Source organism: Poeciliopsis prolifica, unplaced genomic scaffold (assembly GCF_027474105.1).
Source record: "Poeciliopsis prolifica strain line A6 unplaced genomic scaffold, Auburn_PproV2 SCAFFOLD006, whole genome shotgun sequence".
NCBI lineage: Eukaryota > Metazoa > Chordata > Actinopteri > Cyprinodontiformes > Poeciliidae > Poeciliopsis > Poeciliopsis prolifica.
The window spans coordinates 7181392-7204505 of NW_026562381.1; the positions used below are offsets into that span (position 1 = coordinate 7181392).

The 23114-nt window shown below is 37.8% G+C and overlaps 1 protein-coding gene across 1 annotated transcript in view; it reads left to right on the forward strand.

Annotated features, from left to right (window-relative positions):
* The window catches only part of LOC129360416 (follistatin-related protein 5-like), a 173982-nt gene extending 154167 nt beyond the window's left edge, over positions 1 to 19815 (forward strand). The window contains 7 exon segments of the mRNA XM_055030622.1: positions 4979 to 5005; positions 5223 to 5341; positions 9593 to 9742; positions 11855 to 11962; positions 14124 to 14248; positions 17523 to 17764; positions 17767 to 19815. Coding sequence (XP_054886597.1) covers positions 4979 to 5005; positions 5223 to 5341; positions 9593 to 9742; positions 11855 to 11962; positions 14124 to 14248; positions 17523 to 17764; positions 17767 to 18224 — 1229 coding nt within the window. The 3' untranslated portion in view covers positions 18225 to 19815.
* The last annotated feature ends 3299 nt before the right edge of the window (positions 19816 to 23114 follow it).

A 23114-nucleotide genomic window follows, 5' to 3' on the forward strand; every position in this document is an offset into this window, starting at 1 on the left:
CTCTGCATCCTCTCAGTAGTCCGAATCAATTTACAGCAAAATAGAGTCTCTGTTTCCATCAGCCGGTGTCCTTCCCGTCACAGCAGACTTTCATACAGTGTTGAACACGCTGTCAACAGCAAAAAGCTCAAACCAGACAATGACGCAATCCACACCATGAGCAGACAGCTGCAGATGATAGTTGTATACTTGTTATTACCCATAAATTATCATTTTTTCATACCACTTACTGTACAGTTGGTTTGTGCTGAAGCTCTGGATGTTTTAAGCTCTCGCGAACACGTCAACTTTGAAAACTTGGATTTTGCTCCAAGGATTAAGCCTTCTGATCACTTTCCGCTCTGAAGAGATGATACCGACTCAAATCCGTCAAATGCTCCCAGCTCTAATTCAGGAGCAGTCATAGCTGTTACTTAACTAGTGTCTTCACTCCACCTGACTTTAAAGGTGTCCCCTGGGGATGTGCAGAGTTAGACTTCAGTGCTAATATATGCAACACTAAGCTGCCAAAAGCACAGGAGCACAGCTCTTAAAATATCTGAAAATTTTGAGACAGAATTTTATCCAGAACATTTTGAACCTTTTTGATGGAAAAGAAGTGGGATCAAAAGGTCATGCAGCCCAAGGACCTCAGAAAACCCATAGTTTAAGAGTTTATAACTTGACAAGAAGATCAACACTTATGATTTTATTTGGCTTACAAGGCACATTCAGGAAAAGTTAGACATATAAAGATAACTACCTAGTAGTTTTCTGTGGTGTCTGGCACAGAGATGTTAGTAGAAGTGCCATAATGTTCTGTAAATTGCAAGGTGGGTCCTCCAAACCATTTTGCAGCCATTTTTGCTTTATGGCAGAAAAACATTTTCATGCTGAAAGAGTTCACAGCTTCAGGGAATACATTTTCCATGAAAGGGTATACAGGCCCTGCAACAGTGCTAAGGGATAATAGGTGGTACATGTCAAAGTGACATCAGTATGGAAGGTAGGACAAAAGATCTCTCTGCAGGACATTGTTCAAAGTATTACACTTCATCTGCCTGCTTACCGTCTTCCCACAGTGGATCCTGATGCCATGGGATCCCCAGGTAGTACTGACCTGGCCATCCACATGATGTAACAGAAATTTTGATTTGTCAGAGCATCACCTTCATTCATTTCTGATGCTCAATGTTTGTGCTTTTGGCAGTAGACATGGGCCACCATGAGAACCTGACTGCTCCACAACTTTGCAGCCACATAAGTGCAAAGACTGTGATGCACTCTATTATGATTCGTCTACTAGAACCAGCATCAATTTTTCAGCAGGTTGAGCTGCAGTAGCTCATCTGTTGCGTTGGAGTAGATGAGGCAGCTGTCACTCCTTATGAGCATCAATTATGGTTCCTTCCATTGACCACTTTTGACAGATACTCACCAGTGAAGAACTGCCATTTTGGAGACACATTAAAGCAGTTTTCTAACTATCACAAATTGATCTTTGTCAAACTTGACATTAATGTTCACTTGTTGTCTGATATATTCCTCCCACAAGCAGGTAGTGGGATCAAGCTTGACTTGGTGCTAAGGAGGGTGTCTGGTTTGGCAACCTCAGGATTTCATCTTTGCTTTTTGAACATGATGTGAATTTGTTGGCCTCTTTAAGCCATGACTTTTCACATATATTGGAGCAGTTTGCAGCGGAGAGTAAAGTGGCTGGGATGAGAGTCAGCTCCTCTAAACCTCAGGCTAAAAAACAGAAAAAGGTGGATTTCTCCCACTGGTTCAGGGGTCAGTCTTTTGCCTGAAGTACAGAAGTTTAAGTATGTTGGAGTTTTGTTTATGAGTGATTGCAGCCTTTTTTGCGCTAATGTTGCTTCTTCTCTAGTTTGTCCTTGTTAATAGAAAACAGTACCAAAAAGTAAAGCTCTCACTTTATTGGTCTGTCTAAATTTTGACTTTCACCTCTGAGCATGAACTATGCCTCGAGATCAGAAAAACAGATCTCTGGAACAAGCAACTGAAAGCAGTCAGACTCTTGATGAAGAGGAGCAGTGGTCCAACCCGAGACCCTGTTTCCCCCAGCCCCTCTCAAAGGAAAAGCATTCAACTCAGACGGTTCAAGCATCTCACTGCAGTTGATTACAATTTTGGATGAACACTACAGAAGCAAAACTTTTAAAAGTCATCTCTGAATTAAGAAAGTGAGTTCTAAGAACAAGTGGATGGGATTTATTTTATTTGATTGACAGACAGCAGGGAAGAAACAGACAGCCAACGACTGCTGCACTGATTTTATGCAAAATTTGCTCAGCCATGATGTACCAGAAGACAAACAGCATGCAATATTCCCTTTTATTACTCAGGAACTTTAAATAACTCTCCTAAATAAATTGGGTAGATTCCTTTCTCTTCACCAGACTTTAAAGTGGTCAGTTTAATACCAAAGATATGTGTTCCTTCTTGAAGGTTTTTGGAGAATTGAGGAAAGCGATCAGATTGAAGATAAGAAAAATAAATCTTGAGCTACAAAGGTTTTTGTTTCAGAATTAGTTAATTACCCAGATGGTTGTATTTATCTAAACCAACGAGTCACAGTGACTTTGCACATATTCTTGTTCTCTTGAACTGTGACGTAGGAAAGCATTCATACCCCTCTCCAGACATCTGCCCTCTCTTCCCTCAACAGTAACAAGACAATCTTTAGGTCTTGTAGACACCTCATTGCTTTTACACATCTGAGATACCAAGTAAAGTACTCACAGCCTCATAATAGCTGACCAATGTAGAGGACAGTCATCTTCCCAGTTCAGTGGTGTTATATGGGGCACTCTGCGGTAGCTGAAGGCGCCACTGAACTGACCTATTGCCTATTACATTTCTTAACATCGTCATGCTGGTCAGATTGCAGTAAAGTGAGTCATGAGAACGTTAGTTAAAGCTGGTTAGTTCAGTAGTGGCAACGCAAATTGTTTATTCAATAGTAGCATCACTTGAAACAGAAAAAAAGGGTCAGTACATCATCCATGTGTTTTATCCTTTGGAAAGTGAAATGCCAGCCACACATTTGTGTTTTGTGTTCAACATGGGTCGTGTCGATCTCCACTTTACGCCTTCTTTAGTTTCTCAATCCAGGCATAGTATTTAAAAGCTCACATAAGCACAGGAAATGGCCGGCTTCATTGGTGATTTATCACCAGCCATGCAGCTTAGATGAGGGTTGATCTTTGTGGCTTAATGATGGAACTGTTCTTTAAGAAAAGCTAAAGTCCCAGAGCAGTTAAGACTTTGCTCTCGATTTCTGTCCAAGCTATTCTCTGCAGTCCTTATACTTAAAGGATAACTGTTATCATTTTCTTGAAGAAATGCTGATTATCTTTGAAAAAAGAACATCTTTGCACACCCAAGGCAGTCGTCTGAAGTTACACTTTTCCTTTTACATTTGCTGTAATCCAATTACCTTCCCTCCATTATGCATTCACCGTTTTCTGCCACACTGCTGTGTTGAGCACCACGGGCTGTTTGGCCCACTGTCATAGCAGTGTGCTCGTGTAAACAAATTGAATTTGTGTAACCTTGCTGACGGGTACAAACTGCAGAGTCCAGTCTGGCTGGTGAGAGCGGCGTCCCTAATGTTTGGAGCCCAGTGGAAACATAGTTATTACGGCCAGAAAGAGTGAACTCACCGCCTACAGTGGCAGTCGGCTTGTTTTGTTATATGGATGATGAAGTTGATGTATTGGTCCCTCGCATGCGCAGAACAGGCAACTTCTCTCTACCCAGTGATGAATTGCTTCAATACTTTGGGCTATTGAAGGACCGGAGCACACCAGATCTCATCTCAACTCTTCCTTTCCATTTTCTCAGTTTTTTATTTTGGCACATCTCAAATAAATTGTATTCTTTTTTTCCTTTTGTTCTGTCTTTGCTTCCCCTCTATGCTTCCTTGTTCCTCCATCTATAGACCCACTTCTTTTGTCAAACTTTTAATGAGGTAAAAGGTATGCAAGGCTACACTGAAAACACTTGACAAAGCACTTTTGAAAGATTAAGGCTGACTAACAGCACCGCGGTGCCTCGCTGGCTTTGTCTCTCCACCCTTTTCTTTCTCTGCATCTGTCCACTTGATCAGGAGGCTGTGAGGATGAGCATTGCAATAGAGGCAAGATTAAAATCGGATGTGAATTGGGCTGGAGATTGGTTTGCAGCCTGAAAACGGAAACAGAGAGAACACTGGGGGAAAGATAAACAATGAGGGAAGGTCACCAGTAACGACATGGTGTGAAAAGACAGTGCTGCTGCTACTGCTGCTGCTGAGTTAGAGGATAAAATTGACTGGGATTCAGGATTTGCTCTCATATATGTATGGAAAGTATATATATAAATATATATACATCTTCCTGCCACTCTACCTATTGAGTCGTTTTACAGCTACTTCTCTGAGTATCCAGAGGCTGCTTTGAAAGCCATCTGTCGGCCAGTGTTTTACGCCACCCATTAAAGCACTCAGGGTGTTGTGTGGCTTTTAGCCAGTATTTCATATCATTAGTCACTTCTAAGTCAATTTAATGAGAAATAACATGTTTCAAGAGCCAAATCAGCCATTATTTCTTCCCAGTGCTTTATAATAACCATATAGGTTAAAACATTTGGACTATTTAAGTGTCTGCAGCTCATTTTGATTGAATGATTGTGTAGTTAGTCTTCATTCCCTTTTTTGAGAAAGGTTCTCACCACCAAAATCAAACTGTTATACACTGTTCATAGCTGACTGCCCTCTGTTTTGCAGAGTATGGTATGTCATGTTATTTACAAGCAGAGCATTTGATCGATTGTTTGTTGCAGTTGGAATCAGAGACATTTTCCATAAAAGTTTCATATCGTCTGCTTTCCTCTTTGCCTCAGCAGGAGTTTCTGTTTGGATCCTAGTTCTTGTAGAGTGGCCCTATTGATTCCTGCATTTATTTTTAACTTTGTTTCCCATTTCTCTCCTTCACAGTGGCAAACATCTTATGGCGGGAAGAAGGTACGTCTGGGATTCTCCTGCTCCTCTATAGCATTCATTAACCTGAGTTAATTGAATTTGTGTAATAGAGTTACTGAACTGTGATGAGGAGGATTAAATGATTTGTTACTTTAATCATAGATAACATTGCTCCCAGCTTATTTCCATTCTAAATGTTCATACTTTGCAGCCTTAGGAGTTTTTTCAGGTATGTGATAAGCCTGTTGTTTTCCTGCAGGTCTCGGTATTGGAAACATGTTTTATGTGTTTTATGAAGACGGGATTAAAGTGATTCAGCCAGTGGCTTGTGAGATACAGCGGCACATCAAGCCCAGCGAGAAGCTGCTGGCTCTGCAGGTGAGTGATCATGAGACAAGTCCAGAACTAACTTTGACCGAAGTCTTAAGCTTTTGGTTGATGTTGAGTTTAAAACTAAGCAGAAGACATTAAAACACATCATGAAGGGATATATTTCAGTGCTTGATCACAAGATCTCTATGATCAAATTGGTGTGTTTTCTTCAGTCATCAAACTTTATATTCCAAGTGTTCATAAATTTGCACAAATCTGAGTTTTGCTACTTTTGATTGGTATATTTGTCTTATTCTTTTAGTCAAAATTTGGCAGGAGAACCAAATATTTTTCCAACAATTCAAACTGTTTCTTGATTCAATCTTCAACTTTCAATTCATGTTTTTCTGCACTAAAAGTAAGCCTATCTTGAAAATGAGTAGAGACATGACTGGAGGTTGGGCTGAAATAAAAGCATATATTTACATATAAATATATGACATAAATATATATTATATAACTTTTTCTTTTGAAATTCTGGGGTCAAGTGGAAAAATATATGTTTGGGCATCTTTTTTAATTCTTAGCTTAAATGTAAAATGTTTTAAGCTTAGAATGTCACATTACTATCTGTTGGTGAACCACATCATCATATGACTGGAAAACATACAGTGCATCGTTGTAGAATTAATACCGCTTGAAATTTTCACATTTCCACATTTCCTAATGTTTTCCAACAAACTTTAGTGTATTTATTATAACTTTAATGTATTCACTTTACAAGTTAGCTCAAGTGAAGTAAAAAAAAAAAAAAAAGAAACATGGTTTTCAAAACTTTTCTGAACTGTAAACCCACCGACAGCCTTTAGGTGTGTCTCTTTTTGAAGTAAGAAAACACTTCAGACGTAAAAATCTTTCCACTTCACAATTATACAGTAGATTATATTAATAGATGGTTATACCGTGATAAAATACAAAAAGCTTCAAGCAGTGCACAGACTTTTACAAGATACTGTATGACTTCTTCCAGACATAATTAGATCATATCTCAACAGTATGTTTCCTCAAGCACCTGCATGATGTACAGCTGTGCTGTCTTCCTCTGCGGGTGCCACTGTCTTCTTTCCTCTTGCTTTCCAAATTAATGGAGCAAGCTTTGTAAACAAATATTTGCAAGTTTTGCAAGAATAAAGCTGACAATAGAACTGGGTGTTCTCATGAGTTGTGAATTTCACTGCTTTCTGTGAACATATTGCAACAAATGATGTCTACTGAAAATCCAAATATTTTTCAAATACATTGCTGCTTAATTTGGGCTTTTGAGCTGCAAGCTATAGACATTTATTGGGGAAATACATCATTTATTTCTTTTTATGAATTACAGCTTTAAATGAGTTTTTGATGTTTGCATATTCTGTAGTCCAGTTATGTTTTTTTAAGAAAAGTACCCAAGGCACAAGGGGGGCTTTTAGAGTGTCAAGTCAGCCTGTTTAATTTAATTCATTGACAGACTACATGCAATCAGAATTGGTTTCACCCCTCACTGGACTCTTTTACACCCAGCCAGCCTGCCTTAAATCACAGTTTATCACCAGAGCTCTCAGGCAGAAAAACATTCAAAGCATTAAACTGATAGATACCTGTTAGATTTACATGGTTTCTCCAATGGACATTTTCCCTCCGAGCTGCTTTTCATCCTCCAGACTTGTGCTGATTGGATGAAGGTTACACATAAAGCGAACCCATGAATGCACAACAATCAGCCAAGTGTTCCTCTGAGAGGTGTGTTTGTATTAGGATATCAATCACTGTGAGTGTTGTGATGCCAGTTCTACAGCCGTCTGGCTGCCCTGCATCGTGAACACGAGGCCATTCCCAGCATGACGCTCGCATTTCCTCCATCACAGAGGGGCATTGATTGATTTGTTATGGTAATCACACAGCCTATTTATTATTATTGGCCAACATATAGAGTAGTAAACTGTGTTGCAGACTGTACAGAGCAATAAGCCTTAATGTTCAGTCAGAGTGAAGTCAGTGTTTAGTCTTAGATCAGCAAACTTTGATCCTTTTCAGAAATATTCTTTCTAGAGATTGGGATGTTGGATAACGACATAATCTAAAGTTTGTCTTTAGTAATACTTTAAACTAGAAAGTAGCAACACTTAGAAGTAAAAATGTTTTGCTGTCTGTGAGCCTGTCACAATAAACCACAGAAAGCTGATTTGAGCTCACAAACGATTAACATTTTCCTGCAATCTTCACAACTACAGATTTTGCCTGACAGCTGCAAATTTTCAGAAAGGCCAGAACTTACATCAGATATTCTGCAAATGTTCAGTGAAATGTTGATTAAGCTCATATTTTTCAGTTGGTTTCACTGCCACAAAATTTAATACAGCTTTTAAAAACTGAAAGTACATCAATTTCCCTGTATTTAAATAAAGGTTGCAAAATATTTCTAACCAGATTTATGTAAAAATACAAAATCAATTTGAAATTTTTAAAAATAAAATGTCATATTGATATTGTCACTTTTTATTTCCTAATTTGACAGGGAGAAACTTTGCCTCTTGGACTTAGGGATTTCACTATCTTAACACACTTGAAATAAAACTAATTTGCTAATAATTTTTCAGCAAGCTATAGGAACTGGTTTTATGTAAAAAAAACAAAACAAAAACAAAATGAATATTGATAAAACATACTTGCTCCACTGGCAGATTTTTTCACTTATAATAAGACATTTCTCCCATGTTTAAACATGGGAGACTGTTGTATGAAATGAAACTGGTTTTAATTTAAGAAAATGTTCATTTAGTGAATTCTGAAGTTATCTTATGATTAAAACAGCGCTAAATAAATATGTAAATCTTGTTGTGATCCAAATCAGACTGTAGAATTTCTTACATTTTGTAATAAAAAACATAAACTATCAAAATAATTAGAAGTTTCATATGTGTTAAGTGGAAGGCATTCACTATTGTTTGCAAACTTGAATGGATTTTATTGGCAATATTTTATTTTCTCCCACCAGATGCATCATCTGCTCCAGCACAAGACTGTTTACTGTAAACAGATGATTAGCAAGCTGGTTGAGAAAAAAAATACAAGTTGGACACATGACTAAAATCTGAAAAAAAAAAAAAGTAAAGGATCCCACGCCTTTTTTAATGCACATGGATGCAGTCCAATTTCCAGCAGCTGCTATGTTTGATGATTCATACTTCAACATGTGAAACTGGATGTGATTTCAAGCAAGTGCACTGAACTCTCCCCATCCCTAATTTTCCTGCCTCAGGGAGAATTTTTATTAGCAGTTATTCTCCACAAAGTCAGATAATTTGGGTCTCAAATGTGCTCAAAAAAGTTACACAGAATATCACAGCCCTCATGTTTTTCTAGGTTCATTTGCATTAAGAGGACAAATCCTTTGCATATACACTCCATTTTTTAGTTGAAAGGGATATATTTATTTTTAAAGGCTGTCAGTTACTACTTAATCACATACATAAAGCCCACCCACATATACTCTGACATATGTAACACGAGAAAACTGAGAAAATTGAAGCCGCCTCCATTCACACCCTCAGCTGGGTGTCAGATGTTCGATTTCTCACCTCCTAAAGGCGCGATAAGTGAGGTATTTATGGTCCATAGCATCAAATGACCACTGTGTGGGTCTGCAGGGGTGACTCCGAGTTCAGCACAGATGACTCAACATTTACCACAGTAAATGCAGGAATTTCAAGATTTTAAAACCATTGGATGTGAAACAGTAGCAGATGGTGCTACATCTGGACTTCAAATGAGATTATAGTTAATGGAGTCAGAGATATTTTCATGAATCCAAATAAATTAAATTGCTGTCATTGTTTTTCATATTTGCATTTTGACATAACCTGTTGCTGGATCAGGTTCCTGGACAGCGTTAGGTTTTGGGAGCTTTGGAGAGCGTGAAAGGAAGGAAAAGTCCCGAGGCAGAAGGCTGACAGATTTCCAGTTGGCTGAGAAGCCTGGAGCTGCCAGGACTAGATGCAGAGCAGCTGCAGATCATCTGCAGGCTTTGTCCTGCACATTATATATGGACAAATGAGAGTCATTACAAAGATTTTGCAGGAAACTGCAAAGCTAATTTATCTAAGTTGCCAAGATAACACCACTCATGTCCCCATCAGTGAAAAAGGCAGCAGTAGTAAACAAAACACACAAGAAAGACTAGGGGGAGGTAATTGGTTTTTAATGAGATATATTTTCTTGTGATATGAAAAGCAATTAGATCAAAGAAAATGTGTGTGTGCGCTTGTGTTTTTGCAGGAGGAGGTGTGCCCAACCTCGCCCGGAGAGGTGGTGCAGACGTGTGTGTGGTCATCAGCTGTCAACGTCAAGGACAAGTTTATTTATGTGACACAGCCAACCTTGGGCCGAGTGCTCATAGTTGACATCCAGACTCAGAAAGCCGTCCAGGTAATTTTGTGGATTAATTAGGAAATTCAAATGAGATTACAGTTTCATTCTGGTCTTGGAACACTGAAATGTGCATCACCTTTACACTGAACAAATGATCTTTGTTTTTGCACTTTAAAAACTTGAAGGTTTTAGTCATGCAATTGAGTACAAGTTTGAATTTTGATCAGAATGAACAATAATTTGCATCCTTGTGTTTGAATGTTGGGGTCAGGCTGATTTGCCTTCAATACTAAACTGTTTTATTTTAAGCAAACATGCTATAAACTAAAGCCCAACTATAACTCAGGATCAGACTTCATCAAGCAAAAACTAATTAAACTTTGCAATTTTAATTAATATTTATGACTCATTATGGGTGTGAAGTTTCATTCATTTCAACTGATAAGGCAAACTGGAGATGAAGCAGTTAATTTTTATTGAGCTAAGGTAAGCTTTCAGTTGGATTTAACATTACGAAACATTCACAAGGAGGAAAAGACTTTATTGTATTTGTCTTTAAAGTCTTCCTGCTTATCAGAAATCTTGGAAGTACACCGTCTTTCCTCAGTTTCACTTTTCAGCTTTAAGATCAGCCATCTCACCTTTTGCTGACTGCTAATCCTTGACCTGACCCATTTCATCCAAACTGCTACTGTCAAGATCTGCAGTTAACCTTCACATTGGAGTGATGACCAGTTGACCCCGGAGGGCCAGCTCTTTGTGGATATTGTCGCCTGACAGCCCTTCAATTATTGTAACATGACAACACCGCCAGGTTTTTTCACACAGATAGTGCAAGAAGCAGTTCCTCTAATAGTGAGTGTGGCAAACTATTTATCCTCCAAGGGTTTGTTATTTTTAGGAAGCTTGGAAGGAAAATGGCGCCATTTCTAAACGTCTTCATCCAGAAGTGTCATTTCTCAACGCTTCATCACTCACTGCTGGTTTCATTCAGCGGTGAGTGAAATCTTTGGAGTCAGTGGGTTTTTGAGTGTGTAACAATAAACCAGGGTAGCCCAGATCCCCACAGATGTTCCTGACACCATGGTAGCTGTTTACAGAAGGCTCTCAGGGACCTGCCGGTAAGCAGGCTGGTGTCCCAGAGTCTGTCACAAGCTCATTATTTAGCTGCCTGGAGGTTTAGCTGCTCTGCATTATGTTAGCAGTTGTTAATTAACAACCTTAACCTGTCACTTGTTTTGAGCAGAGACTAGCTTTAGCATCTTGTAATTTTCTTGTTATACATAAGTAGGATCCTGAGAAAATGAATGCAGACAACATGCATTATTTTGCAGAATGACTTGGTTATTCTGGCTAAGTTATTTAATATCTTAATTCTAGCATTCAAATGTACCTGCAATGCTTTCTGTGCAAAAGTTACTGCAGCATACTGGCTGAGAATCTTCATGATCTTCCTCAGTCTGTAAGAAGCTGTTAGTTGAGAGTAAAAGAATGAACACCTGTTTTCTCTGATGACTACATGCACCAAGATTAGTTGGGATTCAAGAGCTATTCTGCTCTTATCTGAGAAAACTCCCTCAGGAGAAGTTTACCTCCTGAACGATGCAGTGCATAAAATGCCAAAGTAAACAGTGGTATTAGGAATCCAAAGCAAAACAATAATATAGAAACAAAACTGCTGTCACAATCGAGTGTCAGAGTTAGTTTGCATCGTCTCTTCTGGAATGAAACTGCTGCTCCATTTCTTATTCTCTTTGAGTCTCTGGAGTCTCAGGCTGCCTGTCTGCACTCAGGTGGACATAATGCATGAGGAGTTCTTCGCTGCCACTTGTGACTCATCTATTGTTCTGACTTGGAGTTTTGCTGCCGTGTGTCATGAATGAACAAAGGCTGAAGGCAATTACTCAGCGTGGTAAAGCAATTGTGTCTTTCAGTGGCTGATTTGAAATGCAGTTTCACATTAAATATGGCCCATGCATAAAAAAAATAACCCGTTTTTTGTTGTAAGACGACTTTCTCTGACTGACCCCAATCCATTAGAGTGCAGGTATTGTTTTTTTTTTAACTTTCCCACAAAAGATTTCTTCAAAAGCGATGTCAGGATTGTTTTAAATATTCTTTTTTTCTGCTGCCTTTAAAGCCTGGCTGTGATTTGGTGTCCTCTTACAGACAGTAGGCACTGACCCTTATCCAGTGAAGCTCCAATACGACAAATCTCATGATCAGGTGTGGGTGCTGAGCTGGGGAGACGTGGAGAAGAACTTCCCCACTCTCCAGGTAGGTCAGCCATGAAGTTGTGCATCTTTTTTATTCATTCAGCTGTAGAAATTTGTGTAGATAAAAATTCTAGACAGGTAGTGAAACATAGAATCTTTTCAATTCAAGAAGTGTTGGAAAATTGTAAAAAAACAACAAAACAAAACTATTTAAAAAAAAGTCAAGTCCCAGGAAACACTTCCATGCATTCTTTTTCACTCAAAGTTTGACACAAATGCAGGCTATATTATCTCACTTGGACAGTAAGTAGGAGCCAATGAAAAACATGTTAAAAAGGCATATGTCATAATTCATCATATATTTCCTTTTCAACTCTGTTCAGGCTCTGAGCTCATGATGAATGCATTCCTTTCCATGTTAGAAATTCAAAAATCTGTCAAAGGAAGAGTGTAAGGGTGGAAAAAGGGAATATGAACGGCTGAGAGTGCAGTTGTAAGTTGCAGAAAAGTGATGTTACACTTGAAACGCCAAACTCAGCCATTAAAGGACATAACAATGTTCACCCAAGATTAAAGTAGTAAAAGCAAGGTCTAGAGCTGGAATTTTAGTTCATAAATTAAGATTTATATGGTGTTTTATCAGATCAGGAGGAGAATAACAGGAGAAAGGTTATCTGAGTTTAGCAGCTTGAATATCTAGCAAACTGGCACCTTATCCAGGGCTTTAAAAGCATTCTATGAAAAGGCCAGTTTTCCTATGAACCAAAACATATGAAAATGTGTGAGTGAATGGATGGTAAGAAAGTTAAAATACTGATATGCAAAAAAATGGCAGCTACAATCAACAACCACTTGGTAGAGAAATGGAAAAGAACGTGATATGAAAAAAGTTTCAGGAGAATTGTAACCTGTAGCTGCTGCTGGGCAGACAGCATATTCTATTAAAGAAACCATTTCTTACCTAATGCACCCAATGATAGTAAACAAGTAAGTTTGCCTCAGTGACCTGGCCGTTTACTTGCTGCTTAGACTATCTGTTCCCACTCCAGCATGAGCTGTGTTGATTTGGGTTTTTCATTTACTAAATCAAAAATTATATTTCTGCCTTAATTCTCCAACAAAGACAGACACGTAAGCTGTATGTGGAATTAAGTATTATGTTTAAAGCGTGAATAAATTTGTGCCATCACTTATTCTCTTTGAAAATCATTGAAAAGGCTTTTTATGTTTTTGTCTTTTTAATGTTTCATACTTTTTAGGGTATTTGGTATTTCTGAATGCAAAATCTGATGTTTTGGCTCATAAACATTGTTGTTCAGAAAAAGTTTGCAGGTTTTCTTTGCATAGCAATCTACATAGAAGAATTGGAAACTAATACTCTTAAATGTGAATTCTTCCACAGAAGCCAATTCTCAGTTTTCCCAATATGGCAAGTGTACATTAATCACTCAGCCTCTGAGGGATTTTCAATTGATTTGTTTCATGCCTCCCTAATTAATAGTCATTTCCATTCCAGTGTAAAGTATTTAGAATGTGACGCATCTTTTTCTGAAGCAGCCCTTCGGCTTTTAAGAAAAATGACTTCATTATAATTTCAAATTTATTTTGTCTACAGATTTATTTTTAACTAATCAGCTTTATATTCATAAACTCATTTCTATTGATTCTCATCAAATGGCAAGAGCCAGTCAATGTCGAGCTATATCAAGGCTACGGTACATGTTGGTATTAAACAAAATGAATGAAGCCAGATAATATGTGGGACTAAGTTTTTATCTGTTTGCTCCAGGAGTCATTTGAAGTCAGGTAGAGACATTATTGGCTTTACTGGAAAATCTTTCTTCTCATTGCAGGCCTAGAAATTCATAATGCACAGGTCGATCCGTGACAATTTGTTTTGTGCTTTTTGCCACAATCATATTAAACTCAGCCTACACGCCAATAGATGCTTGCATGACTTCATGCATGCTGAAGTATAATTTAGACACCGAGGGCAACGGCACACATCAGCATCTTCCACTGTGGAGCTTCGATAACACGGCAGTAAGAGGTGGAGCTGATGAGTTTTGTCATGAAAATGAAAAACAACATGTCAGCTCTACAAATATTTCCTCCAGCTGAGATGGATTCAAGATGAGGCCTCAAACAAGAAGGCACTGGCAGCTCTGAGTTTGTTCATCAACGTCATGTTAACACCTTCCTCCTCCTGTGCTGGTGTTCAGGTGATCAATCAGGCCAGTGGAAAAGTCTCTCACCACACAGTTCACACCCAGCCAGTCGGCAGACACTTCGACAGGGTGGAAGACTTCTTCATCCCCGCCTCCAGCCTCATCGTTAGCCACGTCAGGTACATGCAGCAAGAGACTACTCTCTTTGAACACAAGAGCGATGCTTTGTTGGAGACCAACTGTGAGTAGAGCAGAATGTTGAAGTAGGAAAAGGTTGAATGGTTTTCAAGTATTTCCACAAACACTAAATGGAGAAGAGGATTTTTTTAACCTGCTTTATTCTGATATTCTGTCATGAAACATAGTAAACAAAAGTCACTAAATGTTTACAGTAGTTTGCATAGGTTCTCATGTCCCTTAAATCCTTTCCTCATTTTGTCACTTTGCAGCCACAAATATAGATGCATTTATTGGCATTATGATAGACCAATGAAAGCATTGCATATGGTTTAAGAAGCATAAAAGAGATGGTTTTTAAAAATCAATTAGTAAAACTCTGAAACGTGCATTCAGCCACCATCCCAACCACACAGTATGTTTGGTCTGTTCCAAGTCGGTGGGTTTACAGCTGGTTTATCTTCTGTTTTCAAATAAAGAGGTTATCAGAGGTCTGTGAGATGTTCACAGATTTTATCATTTAAAGCTGCTGTAAGGTTCAGTTCTCCACTTCACCCCTGACACGTCTGCTGTTTCTTGGTTTTTATGTTTTATCACTAATGTTCTCTAACAAGCCTCTCAGACTTAGACTGAGCAGTTGTATTTACACAAATATTAACTTTCAACATTTACTAATTAGGAGAAAGCTGACCCGATTGAACCCGGTTTTATACAAGCTGTGCTTCTCAGAATTTTCTTTTTATAGAAAATGTCAAAACCCATCCCACTCAGCAGTGACGGGCTACTTTTTACATACAATCCCAACAAAATACACTGAGGTCTGTGACTAAATTAGTAAACATTAATATATTTACATATCTTTTGTTTTAAAAAATAGATACATTTATTCATTATTGTTATTATTCTTTACTGTGTTTTTCATACAATTCCATATTTATCCATGCTGCACCAGGCAGCTTCGATACTCAGAGTTAAGATACTATGAGAAGTCTGCAGGACTTCAAGGTTTTAATGCTCACCTGGAGAGAAGGCAGAAGCAGTCTGCTATGTGGGAGTGGTTTGTGCCACAGCTGTAATTAGATCATCTGAGACCTGCTGGACAGATTACAAGAAAATATTAGTGAAATCGACTTTTTTACACACATTTTGACCTTTCAGTTAGTGAATTTTGACGTTAACCAGCACATGTGCTGAGAAGAAATTTCACCTGCTCTTCATTTTGTTTTTCCTTTTATTCTGTTCTATTCCATTCATAAAGGTAATATCACAAAACATTTTTTTTGTCTGTGCATTTCAAATAAATGTAAAGTTTGTTCTGAAACTTTACCCAAATATCCAAATTAGGAATTATAGGGAAAACGAGAAATGAAAGTATTTCAGTGTATTAAAAAATAATTTTACTCTTCAAAGCTGAAGTAGAAGCGCTTCTGTTATATAGAAAGGATTTTGTTTACATATTATACCATAATTTATTCCATTCAGAGGAAGAAGGCCTTATTGATTTAACAGTTTAGTAACATCAGTGCTGCATGAAACACCTACATATAATTTATTGCTTTCAGTGACTGTTTTATGACCAGATTCCCTCAGTGGTAACTTTGAGCGATCATTATTCTCTAAAGAACTGAAGTACAGTCAGAAGCACCTTCAGTGACGTTTTATTTGGGAATCAGTGTTAAGAAATATGATTTCAGATTGATTTTAGAGAAACTTTTACAAATATGTTTTACTCTGCAGGAGCTGCTGTTATGCTCTCAGGGTCTAGAACTGAACTGTAAGACAAACATTATATACAGAGTCACGCTGTTAGAAACTTTAAGAAAAAACACCACAGGAACAAAATAAATGTTAAAAATAAATACATGTTGAACAATATTAGTTTTTTTTTCTTTTGTACTTCATTATAAGCAGAGTTGTAATGAGGTTCTTTAAAACTCTTTTTTTAAATTAAGCTACCAAATCCCATGAATTTTTTTCAGTGCGCAACACATTACACTATTTAATTAATATGCTTTGGATTCTTATATTTCCTCTTGTTAACCTGCTTAAGGTTAACCCCGGTTTGCCCTCCAGATAGTTTGACTAAATAAATGTGGATTTCCCATATAAAAATGTATGATGTTAAAATCCCAAATTAAAATAAATCCTAATCCGTACAGCAATGGCTATGCTTGCATAAAATCAACTAAATTATTTTTTTTTATTATTATCATTATTTCTTATTGAAAAATTTAAATAATTTAAATATTTGAAATGAATGTGTAGTTAATGCAGTTTTGCCATCTGCTTTCTATAAAAGTGTTCCTGGGCTTCTTATAATAAAAACATTTTGAATTCATTCAAATTTAATTCACTATTTTTAACGTGCTGCATTAATGGCAGTAATCAAGTTCTGTTTTTGGATTATTAATCTTTTATTTTAGAGTGATTTATATGTATCAGTGTTTCATGAAATTTTGGAAACCAGGCCAGTTTTCCTCTGCAGTCTCTGGCAGGATGTGTGTTGACACTATTTGTGTTTATACCCCAATTTTCAAACAAATGTTTGGCTTAATTTTATTTTGAAGAAAAACAATTGGTGGATCAATGAATCCCATGACAGTGACTGATTCACATGGTGGCTTTCAAGCAGATATTTTCTGTTCACATGCAGTGACAGCTGTGTGCTCAAATGGCATAAAAAATGATGAATGATGACAAGGCTGAAGTGGCTGTCGGCATCGATCAGCTGATGTTCTCATTTAATTGAAGCCTGGCAGCTCCTTGCATTTTCCCTACGATCATCTGCTTTAGTGTGATGTGCCATTAAGACTTTCATTTTTTCTAATGAACAGCATTTTCACTGAATCTTGGTCATATTCAATATTTCCAATCAAACCTAGAAAGTCAATTGCAAAAATTTTGCACAAGCCTAAATATTTGTTTGAGGATCCTTCTGTTGATCAATCCAGGAATAATTTAGTATTAAACTCATCAATTTTAATCTTCGAAACTGAATTAGTGAATTAGTAAACTGTACTAACAGGTTATGCATCAAAAAGTAAGCAAGTATTTGATCATTTTAAAGTTTCCCAACTTACAAAGAATGGAGGAATCTGCAACTTTCATAGGTACAGAATTTGGTTTTGTGACTTCGGTTGATTGAACCAGCAACTTGCTAATCACAGGGACAACTCAATAACTGTTCAGCGTGGAACATTTTATCTGGTTACTACATATTTGAGCATTTGCAACAAATTTTGATTGAATTCATTTTTTTCTCTAAATTTCTCCTAGATTTGGTCTCGTCTTTCATCGAAATGAGCCTGTCATCTACAAGATCAACCTGGAGACAATGTCTTATGTTAAAAACATCAGTTTATGGGAATTTAACTGCATCCCTAAATCTGTAGCCTACACCCATGTTGGTGGCTACTATTTTGTGCACTGCAGACCCGACTCGACCGGCGCCACACAGCCCCAGCTTGTCTTGGATAGCGTTACAGACAGCGTGATTGGGCAGAACCGTGACGTCACAGGCACCCTTACATGTCTCCAGATGGTCACTACCTGGTCACAGTGGATGACGTCAATGGCCTGATGAGGATCCAGACCATTTCTGAGCGGGGAAAGATCCAGGAACCCTTCGACATCCACACCAACCTGCACCTGTCCGATCTGGCGTTCCAACGCTCGTTCACAGAGATCCACCAGTACAATGTGTTCGGCAGCTCTGGCCGTCAAACCGACGCGCTGTTTGTGGAGCTGAGCACTGGCAAAGTCAAGATGATCAAGAGCTTGAAAGAGGCCATCAAGTCGTTCGACTGGCCGTGGAGCAGCAGGAACAGGGTCATGGTGAGCAGCGGACTTTTCGGCCAGTACATCATGACGCCGTCCAGAGAGTCTCTCTTCATTCTGGACGGATGGCTCAACAAGCTCAACTGTGAGATCACCGACGTTCTCAAAGGCAACGTGGTCGTATGGGTCGGGGATTCTTAGGTCATAATGTCAAGACTCACTGGGTTTTGTTTTCCTTCAAAGGTACAGTTGCACTGAATTTTGTTGCTGATTGTTTAATTTTGTAAGAGTAAAATTAAACGGAATTAGAAACTAAATTGATTTGTCAGTCCACTGTATGATGGCTGCCATTCAAACTATAAAACCAATGAGGGCATAACTGATTAGACTGTTTCTAAGTAGTTAATTTTTTTCTCTACCTGGACATTTGCCTCTGTCAGAAATGATTGGTAGTAACTACTAACATTTTTCAGAAAAAGAATTTGTAAATGTATGCAATATCGCATTTATTGAGTATGTGAGAATGCTGTAGATAATCCCCTGAAAAAAACAAAACAAATGAATTAGCAACTGGTAAACGTTCCACTATATCTGTCCAGATCAACTCTTGCAGATGAAGTTCACCCATCCCAAACTTTTTCCTTGTGCCTTTAAGGAAAATACTCTCCATCTATGGAATAAGCATAATTATTCCCAGTGTGGCTGCAGACTCCAGCTCATTCTTTGACCTCTTCATTCACGGTGCGTGTGGGTCTTCGCAAATCTGCCGCTCTCATCTGTATGTCCGTCTATCGCAGCTGACTGTCTAATTAAAACGAGCCCTTGCTGTGATCCCATCTTGTTTGAAGAGGAGACGGAGTCCTTCATTATGGCTGCACACTCCATAACCTTTGATCCAAAATTATAAACCAGCTTTGGAGGGTTTTGACCACTATCATGTTTTTTCCCCTTTATTTTCCAAAGCGGAAAAATGAAAGCTAAAAATCCTACCAAGTTTATATACAAAGTTATTTAACAATGTCTCCCAGCACAGAGTCAATATAGTGATTGCTTAAAAATGTAATGACTTCAATTTCCTTGGACCAAAAGAAAGATGTTAATGTACAGTTCAGTGTGGTAAACATGCTTTGTCTGCTCTGCTTTGCAGCATGTTTTCAGTGGCTGTTTTAAATGTGAACTAATGAAAAAAGCACTCTGGAGGATGGTGTAGTTGTGGTTTTGTGTAGGTGGTATTTGAGGACAAGCCTTGAATGTTAGAAGCAACATTTTCAGATGCTTCTGCAGTAGATGTGTAGCTTGTAAGACATGGAAAAACTGTCTCCTGCTGGACATATTTCTATGCATTTTCACCCTCTCACACTGACTCTAACACAATGGGCAAATGTAACTTAATCTCAGTTTAAAGTTAAATGTGTATTTATTATATAGAGCTTTTCTGTCTTTCCTGTTCAAACTTCCTCATAAATATTTTAGTTTTAATTTCTGTCATGTTTTTCTCTCCTGGAGACGAGAAGGTAATGCTGATAATGAACTCTGTTCTGTACATAGCTGCCGACTGTGAAACCATTAGTTTTTCATGTGTGCACACATTGTTCATTTTACAACCAAATATTCAGCACAGTCCTTTTACAGAATCAAAACATACAACTGTCATCTTCTCCCTGTTCTTAGGCACATTTTGATCAAGGCTTTCAGCTTCATATATCCATGTGTTGTATGTACCTTCATGTGATTGTTATTTAAAAAGAGATCCCACTTGTCATTTTACTCAATAATAAAATGTAGATAAAAACATGTGTTGTTTTATTTAAACATTTAGTCACTGGTAGTTTCACCTTCTCATTACTATTCAGCAATAGCTGCAAGAAGAACAAGGTCAGAACTCTGGTGTGCTTTTGGGTCTATTTATCTTGAAACATAGGATGATTTTCTACTTAAATGATTGTTTTTAAATAAAATTAACAGCTTTGAAGGTCTCTGACATTATGCAAAACAGAATGATTTAACAGCTGTATGCATTGAGGTGCACATCAATTCTTTGTTTACTGTTTAAAAGTGTTCCTGCTGTTAATGGCTATCATTTTCTAACTGACAGAAAGATAAGTGAAATTTAACCACCAAATCCTTTCTGCCTTTCTGAATTTATATTTTAGAGGATTTTATGACTTTAACAAAAGGTTTGCAACTTCAAATAAGATTTGCATGTTAAATTCATGATTTCCATTTATTAACACCAAAATACAGCTGGCCCATTTCACATGCCACCTTTTAGAGGAAGCAAGTCAAAATGGCCCCCAGAAGGGTTGTGATCTCCTTTGTTAGCCTCTACCTAAGTTATGCCCCAAATAGAGCGTTTCCTAGCTCCTAGTGTCCTGTAATCTTAGCGTTTCCTGTCATTTCTTTTGATACTCATTTAAATTATGCAGCTATGTTTGGAAAAACGGTTTAATTCTACATTTCTACATTTTACAGATCAGAGTGTCTGGCATGATGTACAGTAATGTCTGTACTTATATTGAGAAGTTTTCAACATTTCTGTTATTGTTATTCCCAGATGTGTGTTTGGAAATAGTTTTATTTATAGGAGAAAGTTTAATTTCTGAAAACTGAATTATATTTCTGAAAATGTTTAAACAAAGAAAGATTTTTGTTTTTCCATTTATGCAATGGAAAAAACTAAAAAAAATTGCGATAATTTAGCATCATCCCTGAAAAACATTTTAAAGGGCCTCTTCAGTTAAGTTTACCTCTATGAAGAGAATAAAAAGCATATTTAAACTTTTCAAATATTTAATGTTTACATTTTCCTCTGTTGCATTTATGTAAATTTATCATCCAATACATATTCAAGATGTGATGGATGAGCTGATCTCCAAAACTCCATGTTAGGTGCTCTTGTCTACAGATTATGTTTGACCCTCTTGCACTAATTAAAATCAGTATTTAAGTAGCCTTGCTGCTATATACCTTTTCACTCTTGAGTTATTTCTTGGCCCGCCACTCTGAGAAGTGTGAAGCCCATCCACCTGTTACAGTAACTTGTGCTCTTGTCATGAACACTCCCTAATGCATTCCTATCCACAGCAGTCCCAAATCATTTTCCTCCCCAACTCACACAAACTGCTAGTTGATATAAATATTCTTCCCAACTGAGCCTCCTTTAAAAAAAACAGCTGTGCCCTGGAAGTCCTTTAATTATCTATTGTCAATCCTTTATCTTGTTGCGGTCGCACGGGAGGGCTTCGAACTGCTCAGGCACGTCTCACCTCCATCAGGAGAATTTAACGCCCTGCTCTGCCTCCTGCTGTTACTCCATTCATAAGGCAGGCAGCGTAATTAAGCCACTAGCTCTTTAATCATGCAGCTAAAGCCTGGACAGTTCAACCTCCCCGGTCCAACCAGTGCAGAGTCAGATGACTGATTGAGGCCATGGGTGGCGCTGAACTTTGTTCCAGTTGTGACTCTTGATACTCCGTTTCCCTGCGCTCTCTCTTCACAGCAGTCACTGCTTCAGTGTAGCAGAGGAAAAATATATAAAAATATTAAAATTCAGAGACAACTTAAAATGATCAGTCTCTTTGGTCTTAAGCTTTATATGTTTATGTTTGCGTAAAATGTACATTGTTCTTTTATTCTATGAACTACTGACATGTGGGGGGAGGGGAGACTGTCAACAATTCTAATCAATTAGTTGATAAAATTAAGGGTAAAACCAAAATGTTGGCTTTAAATTGCATTGAAGACCTAATTTAGGTATATATACAAGTTACCTGTATATATACAATAGTGGTGTATTGTTGGGAGCACGGGTGTTTTTGTTTTTTGCTTTGGTCGGTGCAGTTCATTTGTTCTGTTCCAATCAAATGTAACAAGAATCTCACAATTTCCCAATTTAGCTGGAAGCTTAAAAATCCATGTTTTTTTAACAGTGGCACCAATAGGTTATACTGACGTCCCTGTCTGCAGTAGGAGTTTGTACAGAAAGAAGATGTCCGCTGCACACACAGACACTGCTGTTCTCAAAATGCTAGCTGTGCTATTCATAAACATTATATGCTAAGGACAGCTTAAAATGTCAACTTTGGATTTTTTGTCTATGCTTTTCAATATTAGTAAACTCTGTATTGCAGCAAGGGTCCAGTGTAACATTGCCTCTGAACCCAATGCAAATAGTTTGCAAGAATAGACTAAAAAAAATATAAAAATAGATTAGTTGATGTTATGTTTTATATTGAATAATATTTCTCTTTTAAGAGCTAATTTTAGGCTTCTTCAGAGCTGGTATAATTTGGTGTCCTGTCTGATCTGGATGTGAGGAAGACAAGCTGAAGAATGTGAGTTTACATCTGACATTGAAATCCATATTGAGTGATCAGATCTATGTTACCTGCTTTATTTGCAAATATTCTCTTTCATGTGACAGAGTGGGCTGTCACATGAGCAATCAACCGACCTGCTGATGTATCTGTAACATTGCACATCCATCCATCAACTGAACTGTTTTATTTAGACATCAACACAGCAGGGAGTCATTTAAGTCACATTTCTGTGGTAATTTTGTCTACAAACTCTTCATAAGAACCTGCACAGTTTTACAGATCCTATGTGAGAGGGGAAGCATAATGTTTCAGACCTTTCAACATCCCTGGACAGAGATTTTTCCTATAAAACTGCAGCATTACAGTAAAAAGATATGCTGTATAAATGTGAGCAGACATTATAGACAGCAGACATTCTGCAGGAGATATTTTGTGCTTACCAGGAGACATTTTATGAGGAACTGACCACATCAGATTCCCACGGCTTCAAATGTGATAAAATATAAAGTGCATCTAAAAGCAATGAAACATCCGAGACAAATTCACTCACCCACACGGTGTCCTGATATCCGCTAATCAATAAAATTCCGACAGGAGAAAGCTACATTTTTTATCACTGAGGAGAATTCCAACAAGTAAGACATCAGGAAAAGTCTCTATTCAGATAGACATGTAGTAGGCCTGCAAATCTCAACAATGTTTACAGAAATTTCCATTCTTGTAGAGGTTACTGTGTCAGTCAGTGCCCTAAGGCAGATTCAGACATTCAAAT